General features: G+C 22.2%; 1 protein-coding gene across 1 annotated transcript; it reads right to left on the bottom strand.

Annotated features, from left to right (window-relative positions):
* Positions 1 to 103: 103 nt before the first annotated feature.
* LOC119688320 (ice-structuring glycoprotein-like) lies at positions 104 to 10,252 on the bottom strand. The gene is made up of 14 exons (XM_038102998.1): positions 10,222 to 10,252; positions 6,750 to 6,827; positions 6,197 to 6,274; positions 5,644 to 5,721; positions 5,094 to 5,171; positions 4,541 to 4,618; positions 3,986 to 4,063; positions 3,431 to 3,508; positions 2,876 to 2,953; positions 2,322 to 2,399; positions 1,767 to 1,844; positions 1,213 to 1,290; positions 660 to 737; positions 104 to 185 (listed from the first exon to the last, which is right to left on the bottom strand). The coding sequence occupies exons 2-14, from the start codon at positions 6,824 to 6,826 to the stop codon at positions 104 to 106; spliced, it is 1,017 nt and encodes a 338-aa protein (XP_037958926.1). The 5' UTR covers position 6,827; positions 10,222 to 10,252.
* Between the last annotated feature and the right edge of the window lie 226 nt (positions 10,253 to 10,478).

The raw sequence follows: 10,478 nt of genomic DNA, 5'->3' as shown, positions 1-10,478 counted from the left end.
AATATTGAAAAATATATTATTAGTATATATAAAATTAAATTAAAATTAAATAATTAATTCAAATTGAATTCAATATGATAAGGAAACGAAATTTAAATATATCTTACATTGCCGAAGTTTCAGCGGCTGATGACGGTACTGTAAAAACTGAACCTGCACTTTGGTTAGAAACCTCAGTATACATTCTACAAAATAAAAAAAAATAAATAAAAAAAAATGTGTATATTCTAATAAAAAACAAAAAGATTAAATAAAATTATAATTTTTAAAAATGCATTAATTAAGTAAGCATAAATTTATATTAGCTTTAAAATATCTGTCTTTAGTTAGGTAAAGGAAGATTATCAGGAAGTTGTATTGGATTTATTCTAGAAGATATAGGTATGGACAAAGTAGATGTATGTCTGTGACAAACCATGCTCTTCTTCTTCAGTAATTATTTTTCAATGAATAAGAATAAATATTATTTATATGAATTAAGAAGCATTTGAAAATAAATAGAACTTCTTCAAAATAAATAAAAGTATTTTTAATTTAAAGAATAATGAACTAAATATTGAAAAATATATTATTAGTATATATAAAATTAAATTAAAATTTAATAATTAATTCAAATTGAATTCAATATGATAAGGAAACGAAATTTAAATATATCTTACATTGCCGAAGTTTCAGCGGCTGATGACGGTACTGTAAAAACTGAACCTGCACTTTGGTTAGAAACCTCAGTATACATTCTACAAAATAAAAAAAAATAAATAAAAAAAAATGTGTATATTCTAATAAAAAACAAAAAGATTAAATAAAATTATAATTTTTAAAAATGCATTAATTAAGTAAGCATAAATTTATATTAGCTTTAAAATATATGTCTTTAGTTAGGTAAAGGAAGATTATCAGGAATTTGTATTGGATTTATTCTAGAAGATATAGGTATGGGCAAAGTAGATGTATGTCTGTGACAAACCATGCTCTTCCTCTTCAATTAATTATTTTTCAATGAATAAGAACAAATATTATTTATATGAAATTAGAAGCATTTGAAAATAAATAGAACTTCTTCAAAATAAATAAAAGTAGTTTTAATTTAAAGAATAATGAACTAAATATTGAAAAATATATTATTAGTATATATAAAATTAAATTAAAATTTAATAATTAATTCAAATTGAATTCAATATGATAAGGAAACGAAATTTAAATATATCTTACATTGCCGGAGTTTCAGCGGCTGATGACGGTACTGCAAAAACTGAACCTGTACTTTGGTTAGAAACCTCAGTATACATTCTACAAAATTAAAAAAAAAATAAATAAAAAAAAATGTGTACATTCTAATAAAAAAGAAAAAATTAAATAAAATCATAATTTGTAAAAATGCATTAATTAAGTAAGCATAAATTTATATTAGCTTTAAAATATATGTCTTTAGTTAGGTAAAGGAAGATTATCAGGAATTTGTATTGGATTTATTCTAAAAGATATAGGTATGGGCAAAGTAGATGTATGTCTGTGACAAACCATGCTCTTCCTCTTCAGTTAATTATTTTTCATTGAATAAGAACAAATATTATTTATATGAAATTAGAAGCATTTGAAAATAAATAGAACTTCTTCAAAATAAATAAAAGTAGTTTTAATTTAAAGAATAATGAACTAAATATTGAAAAATATATTATTAGTATATATAAAATTAAATTAAAATTTAATAATTAATTCAAATTGAATTCAATATGATAAGGAAACGAAATTTAAATATATCTTACGTTGCCGGAGTTTCAGCGGCTGATGACGGTACTGCAAAAACTGAACCTGTACTTTGGTCAGAAACCTCAGTATACATTCTACAAAATTAAAAAAAAAATTAATAAAAAAAAATGTGTATATTCTAATAAAAAACAAAAAGATTAAATAAAATTGTAATTTTTAAAAATGTAGTAATTAAGTAAGTATAAATTTATATTAGCTTTAAAATATCTGTCTTTAATTAGGTAAAGGAAGATTGTCAGGAATTTGTGTTGGATTTATTCTAGAAGATATAGGTATGGGCAAAGTAGATGTATGTCTGTGACAAACCATGCTCTTCCTCTTCAGTTAATTATTTTTCAATGAATAAGAACAAATATTATTTGTATGAAATTAGAAGCATTTGAAAATAAATAGAACTTCTTCAAAATAAATAAAAGTAGTTTTAATTTAAAGAATAATGAACTAAATATTGTAAAATATATTATTAGTATATATAAAATTAAATTAAAATTTAATAATTAATTCAAATTGAATTCAATATGATAAGGAAACGAAATTTAAATATATCTTACATTGCCGGAGTTTCAGCGGCTGATGACGGTACTGCAAAAACTGAACCTGTACTTTGGTTAGAAACCTCAGTATACATTCAACAAAATTAAAAAAAAAATAAATAAAAAAAAATGTGTACATTCTAATAAAAAAGAAAAAATTAAATAAAATCATAATTTGTAAAAATGCATTAATTAAGTAAGCATAAATTTATATTAGCTTTAAAATATATGTCTTTAGTTAGGTAAAGGAAGATTATCAGGAATTTGTATTGGATTTATTCTAAAAGATATAGGTATGGGCAAAGTAGATGTATGTCTGTGACAAACCATGCTCTTCCTCTTCAGTTAATTATTTTTCATTGAATAAGAACAAATATTATTTATATGAAATTAGAAGCATTTGAAAATAAATAGAACTTCTTCAAAATAAATAAAAGTAGTTTTAATTTAAAGAATAATGAACTAAATATTGTAAAATATATTATTAGTATACATAAAATTAAATTAAAATTTAATAATTAATTCAAATTGAATTCAATATGATAAGGAAACGAAATTTAAATATATCTTACATTGCCGGAGTTTCAGCGGCTGATGACGGTACTGTAAAAACTGAACCTGCACTTTGGTCAGAAACCTCAGTATACATTCTACAAAATTAAAAAAAAAATTAATAAAAAAAAATGTGTATATTCTAATAAAAAACAAAAAGATTAAATAAAATTATAATTTTTAAAAATGCATTAATTAAGTAAGCATAAATTTATATTAGCTTTAAAATATATGTCTTTAGTTAGGTAAAGGAAGATTATCAGGAATTTGTATTGGATTTATTCTAAAAGATATAGGTATGGGCAAAGTAGATGTATGTCTGTGACAAACCATGCTCTTCCTCTTCAGTTAATTATTTTTCAATGAATAAGAACAAATATTATTTATATGAAATTAGAAGCATTTGAAAATAAATAGAACTTCTTCAAAATAAATAAAAGTAGTTTTAATTTAAAGAATAATGAACTAAATATTGAAAAATATATTATTAGTATATATAAAATTAAATTAAAATTTAATAATTAATTCAAATTGAATTCAATATGATAAGGAAACGAAATTTAAATATATCTTACGTTGCCGGAGTTTCAGCGGCTGATGACGGTACTGCAAAAACTGAACCTGTACTTTGGTCAGAAACCTCAGTATACATTCTACAAAATTAAAAAAAAAATTAATAAAAAAAAATGTGTATATTCTAATAAAAAACAAAAAGATTAAATAAAATTGTAATTTTTAAAAATGTAGTAATTAAGTAAGTATAAATTTATATTAGCTTTAAAATATCTGTCTTTAATTAGGTAAAGGAAGATTGTCAGGAATTTGTGTTGGATTTATTCTAGAAGATATAGGTATGGGCAAAGTAGATGTATGTCTGTGACAAACCATGCTCTTCCTCTTCAGTTAATTATTTTTCAATGAATAAGAACAAATATTATTTATATGAAATTAGAAGCATTTGAAAATAAATAGAACTTCTTCAAAATAAATAAAAGTAGTTTTAATTTAAAGACTTTTAAACTGAATATTGAAAAATATATTATTAGTATATATAAAATTAAATTAAAATTAAATAATTAATTCAAATTGAATTCAATATGATAAGGAAACGAAATTTAAATATATCTTACATTGCCGAAGTTTCAGCGGCTGATGACGGTACTGTAAAAACTGAACCTGCACTTTGGTCAGAAACCTCAGTATACATTCTACAAAATAAAAAAAAATAAATAAAAAAAAATATGTGTACATTCTAATAAAAATAAAAAAAATTAAATAAAATTATAATTTTTAAAAATGCATTAATTAAGTAAGCATAAATTTATATTAGCTTTAAAATATCTGTCTTTAGTTAGGTAAAGGAAGATTATCAGGAATTTGTATTGGATTTATTCTAGAAGATATAGGTATGGGCAAAGTAGATGTATGTCTGTGACAAACCATGCTCTTCCTCTTCAGTTAATTATTTTTCAATGAATAAGAACAAATATTATTTGTATGAAATTAGAAGCATTTGAAAATAAATAGAACTTCTTCAAAATAAATAAAAGTAGTTTTAATTTAAAGAATAATGAACTAAATATTGTAAAATATATTATTAGTATATATAAAATTAAATTAAAATTTAATAATTAATTCAAATTGAATTCAATATGATAAGGAAACGAAATTTAAATATATCTTACATTGCCGGAGTTTCAGCGGCTGATGACGGTACTGTAAAAACTGAACCTGTACTTTGGTTAGAAACCTCAGTATACATTCTACAAAATAAAAAAAAAATAAATAAAAAAAAATGTGTACATTCTAATAAAAAACAAAAAATTAAATAAAATCATAATTTGTAAAAATGCATTAATTAAGTAAGCATAAATTTATATTAGCTTTAAAATATATGTCTTTAGTTAGGTAAAGGAAGATTATCAGGAATTTGTATTGGATTTATTCTAAAAGATATAGGTATGGGCAAAGTAGATGTATGTCTGTGACAAACCATGCTCTTCCTCTTCAGTTAATTATTTTTCATTGAATAAGAACAAATATTATTTATATGAAATTAGAAGCATTTGAAAATAAATAGAACTTCTTCAAAATAAATAAAAGCAGTTTTAATTTAAAGAATAATGAACTAAATATTGAAAAATATATTATTAGTATATATAAAATTAAATTAAAATTAAATAATTAATTCAAATTGAATTCAATATGATAAGGAAACGAAATTTAAATATATCTTACATTGCCGAAGTTTCAGCGGCTGATGACGGTACTGTAAAAACTGAACCTGCACTTTGGTCAGAAACCTCAGTATACATTCTACAAAATAAAAAAAAATAAATAAAAAAAAATATGTGTACATTCTAATAAAAATAAAAAAAATTAAATAAAATTATGATTTAAAAATGGATTAATTAAGTAAGCATAAATTTATATTACTTTAAAAATATATGGTCTTTAGTTAGGTAAAGAAGATTATCAGGAAGTGATTGATTTATTCTAGAAGATATTGGTATGAACAAAGTAGATGTATGTCTGTGACAAACCAATGCTCTTCTTCTTTCAGTTAATTATTTTTCAATGAATAAATAAATATTATTTATATGAATTAAGAAGCATTTGAAAATAAATAGAACTTCTTCAAAATAAATAAAAGTATTTTTAATTTAAAGAATAATGAACTAAATATTGAAAAATATATTATTAGTATATATAAAATTAAGTTAAAATTAAATAATTAATTCAAATTGAATTCAATATGATAAGGAAACGAAATTTAAATATATCTTACATTGCCGGAGTTTCAGCGGCTGATGACGGTACTGTAAAAACTGAACCTGTACTTTGGTCAGAAACTTCAGTATACATTCTACAAAATAAAAAAAAATAATTAAAAACAATATGTGTACATTCCAATAAAAAAGAAAAAATTAAATAAAATTATAATTTTTAAAAATGTCGTAATTAAGTAAGTATAAATTTATATTAGCTTTAAAATATCTGTCTTTAGTTAGGTAAAGGAAGATTATCAGGAAGTTGTATTGGATTTATTCTAGAAGATATAGGTATGGACAAAGTAGATGTATGTCTGTGACAAACCATGCTCTTCTTCTTCAGTTAATTATTTTTCAATGAATAAGAATAAATATTATTTATATGAATTAAGAAGCATTTGAAAATAAATAGAACTTCTTCAAAATAAATAAAAGTATTTTTAATTTTAAGAATAATGAACTAAATATTGAAAAATATATTATTAGTATATATAAAATTAAGTTAAAATTAAATAATTAATTCAAATTGAATTCAATATGATAAGGAAACGAAATTTAAATATATCTTACATTGCCGGAGTTTCAGCGGCTGATGACGGTACTGTAAAAACTGAACCTGTACTTTGGTCAGAAACCTCAGTATATATTCTACAAAATAAAAAAAAATAAATAAAAACAATATGTGTACATTCCAATAAAAAAGAAAAAATTAAATAAAATTATAATTTTTAAAAATGTCGTAATTAAGTAAGTATAAATTTATATTAGCTTTAAAATATCTGTCTTTAGTTAGGTAAAGGAAGATTATCAGGAAGTTGTATTGGATTTATTCTAGAAGATATTGGTATGGACAAAGTAGATGTATGTCTGTGACAAACCATGCTGTTCTTCTTCAGTTAATTATTTTTCAATGAATAAGAATAAATATTATTTATATGAATTAAGAAGCATTTGAAAATAAATAGAACTTCTTCAAAATAAATAAAAGTATTTTTAATTTTAAGAATAATGAACTAAATATTGAAAAATATGTTATTAGTATATATAAAATTAAGTTAAAATTAAATAATTAATTCAAATTGAATTCAATATGATAAGGAAACGAAATTTAAATATATCTTACATTGCCGGAGTTTCAGCGGCTGATGACGGTACTGTAAAAACTGAACCTGTACTTTGGTCAGAAGCTTGAGTATCCATTCTACAAAATAAAAAAAATAATAATAAAAAAAAAAAATCTATGTACACTGTATTAAAAATAATAATAATAAATATACACAAAATTTTAATTTTCAAATATGTAATTAAATAAATTTGAACTTGTTTTAATTTTAAAATAATTAACTACAGTTATGATAACGAAAATTGTCATGAAGTTTCAAGAGGATGAAAACGATTCGAAGTTAGATGTTAAGTTAAATTATAATGGAGTTAGTGTTCTATAAAACAGCTCTAAAATGAAACTAAATATGCGGAGAATACATTGTTACTGATACTATTACTACTATCATGCTTAGTATTACTCAAAGGAGGTAATATATTTTAACAGAAAAATACTGTTTACCTGTAAAATAAGGCAAAAATTTCTAGAAGAGTGTAATCCATGTTCATTAACAGCACCACTGGTTACCTCAGATCTTATATCCTGAAAAAGCATCGGCACCCTAAAGCCTAATGGATTAATTCATGAGTTCTCTTCAAGGGATTGCAAATTTTTGTTGGAAAAAGCAGTACTTTTAGCTTGCTTTAAGAGAAACCTATTACCAAACGGTGCGCGGTAAAAGGAACATTTCTAAATTTAAAATGTTTATAAATAACAAAGTTTATATAAACGAAAAATTTGCAAGTAATTGTAAACAATGCTAAATTTTCGGGTTGTTGAAAATATGCAAAAAAAAAAGGAAGGTTACATTTTGAGCCAGAATAATTTATTATTTGACAATAAGTACATTCAGTACCAATAGCTTGTGAATATAAATTTCATATGTATTAAATAGACTCAATATTGACATAAAATTTGATATATAAATTCTTGATTGGTGAATACTTTTCAGTTATGTGTATGTATATATATCTGTATCGGGTAGTGGTTTTGTATGTATACTGTTTATTTTAATAAATATTGAAAATTAAACCTTTGCACATACTAATTTCCATTTTTATTATTTTAATTTTAAATTATGAAATTAATTAATTTTATATATAATTTTATTTAAAATACAAATATTCTCAACTTAAGCAAATAATAAAGTAATTAGTTCCATAAATTTTAATTATGAAATTAATAAATATCAACTAATTGTTATTACTTTAACTTAAAATTTAACAAAAGTAAAAATTTATAAAATTTTTAATTAAAAATTCGTAATATGAGTGATAAAAAATATTAAAACTAAAATAATTTAAGATATTCATATATATGAATTCAACAAATTCCATATCCTACTAATATATTTTCAATGAAAATGAAGACGAAAATGAAAATAAAAAAAAATTTAATGGCAAAAAAGAAAATTTAATTAAAATTCCCGATATAGTTTGACATTTTGGCACAGAAACGAATTTCTCTTTGACGTCATTAAAAACAAAAAAAGTCCCGTCCCGTTTGTGAATGACAAACAATAATTATAGTTAAATTTCGTTAGATTAAATATTTTAATAATAACTACTAGTACTTATTAGGAAAAAAAAATAAGCATGACAATACAATGATCGCTTGGAACTTTTTTTGATTAATTTTTGGTTAAATTAATAATTTATTATACTCACCTGAGTCCAAAAATTTCTAGAAACTGAAGATATCACAGATTCTTTCATATTTTTTGTATAATTATTTTTTTTAAAAGAGTTTTGCAATTTAATTTTAAAGTTGAATATTATTTTATATATAAAACATAAATTTACTAGAAAAAATTTATTTCTAAAAAGTTATTTGGATTGGATCTTACTGCGCTTGAAATCAGCACAAAGGGATATAGGTTTTTGTGAGGGGATGAAAGCGAATATAAATTAATGTTAACACCATAATGCTATCATTTTCGAAGTTTTTGATTTTTATTTGCATTTTATAGTTAATACCACATAAACGATACCATTAGAGATCGCGTAGATACTTTATTGGCAATTGAAATTTAGTTTTTAAACAACTTAAGACAAAAAAAATTGGTTTTATATTATAAACTGAACATTTCACTAAGATATTCAATCATCTTAAAGTATATGAATAGATTAGAAAAATGTGTTATTTCTATTATTTTTTTTTCACTTAAATAAATCATGTATTAGTACATATACATTGTCTCATGTCTAATACAAATTTTATAAACTTATATTGACTTCACTTAATAACACATCAAACAAAAAAAATTAAATATATAATTGATATATTAAATAATTTATTTTCATTTTATGTATCAATTTAATACTTAATTAATAAAGACTAAAATTTTATTAAGTATTATTAAGTCTTTATTTTTAAAGGTTACACTCTATAATTTTTACTTTAAATAAGCTGATTTATTGACAATAAGCTCATTTATATGAAAGCACTTTATATGATGATTTATGAGTGCCCATAAAGAGCAAAACCGTCTATATGACGGTTCAGTTAGTCGATACGTACCGTAAGAACTTAAGCGAGTTTACGCCCAAACGATATGCACAACCAATCATACGTATGTTAAACAAACGAAATATGAACACAGTTTAAAAATCATTGTATCTTTCAATTTATGTTTGAAGCAGTAATTTTTGTAAGTAAATAATGTTAAATAATATTATAATAATATATAGTAATAATATTAATAATAAAAATTGAATTTAATAATATATACTGCTAATTAAAAGTTCTTTTTAAAATAATAAAGACGCTATTTAATCGACACAAAACAATAAAATACATTTAAGGCGGCAATATTGACACAGTTTCAAGATCATTGAGTTTTCATTTTCCAGAATGCATTAAAAGAAATTAGTTCTTAATCCATTACATTAATTAATTACTTATAATATCAAATAGAATTTAACTATTCTAATTAAATTCCTTTTAAGAAATACAAACGTTATTTAATCTCGAAGAAAAACAACAATAACATATTTAAGGCGAAAGTATTGATACAGTTTGAAAATGATTGCATTCTTATGTTCTTTTGAAAAGAAAAACACTTTCAACTAAATTCCCTTTAAAATGCTTAAGACCCCATTTAGCCTAGAACAACAATAATACATTCAATGCGTAAACCCATAAAATTTTCTTTTTAATAAATTATATTAATTAATCATTAATAATATTAAACGAAATTTTACAATTCTCATAAGATTTCTTTTGAAATATATTGGACGCCAAAGCGATAATTTAGTCTACACAAAACAAAAACTGCACATTTGAGCGGCCATATTGGTTTATACAATCGGACGCCATTTGAGCGCAAACTTTCCAAGAAATCTATTTTCATTTCTATTAAGAACCGAACACTTTCTTCAGCAAACGTTTAATATAAAAAAATTTTATATATAGTTTTATTTCCATTTCAACTAAATATATTTTGTAATCCTAAATCTTGGAAGTTTCGTAGTTAAAATACTTAACGACTCACCTTAGCACACGAAACGAAATTTTTTTTATATAAAAATTTTATATATAATAATATATAAAAAATAAAATCACACTTTTGATGTAAATTAAATTAAATTTTCTTCAATTTGAAAAAAAAAAAACACTACGTTCGGATTATATAGAAACTTTTAGATTGATAAAAATTGCGCGAACTCATCCGATGTAATACGTATAGCTTGACTTCGCGTATAAGAAGGATGTTAAGTTCGTCAAATCTTAAGTTGGTTGTTGTTTAGT

Source organism: Teleopsis dalmanni, chromosome X (assembly GCF_002237135.1).
Source record: "Teleopsis dalmanni isolate 2A chromosome X, ASM223713v2, whole genome shotgun sequence".
Taxonomy (NCBI): Eukaryota; Metazoa; Arthropoda; class Insecta; order Diptera; family Diopsidae; genus Teleopsis; species Teleopsis dalmanni.
Note: the sequence above shows the minus strand (reverse complement) of the source record. Positions and strands in the feature narration are given on the sequence as shown.

Excerpts from the sequence above, each read along its gene's own strand:
- LOC119688320 (XM_038102998.1), bottom strand. The coding sequence starts at position 6,826 with ATGGATACTCAAGCTTCTGACCAAAGTACAGGTTCAGTTTTTACAGTA. Across the intron at positions 5,722-6,196 it reads GCCGCTGAAACTCCGGCAAT|AATGTATACTGAAGTTTCTG; the intron begins GTAAGATATATT and ends TTTATTTTGTAG. Across the intron at positions 5,172-5,643 it reads GCCGCTGAAACTCCGGCAAT|AATGTATACTGAGGTTTCTG; the intron begins GTAAGATATATT and ends TTTATTTTGTAG.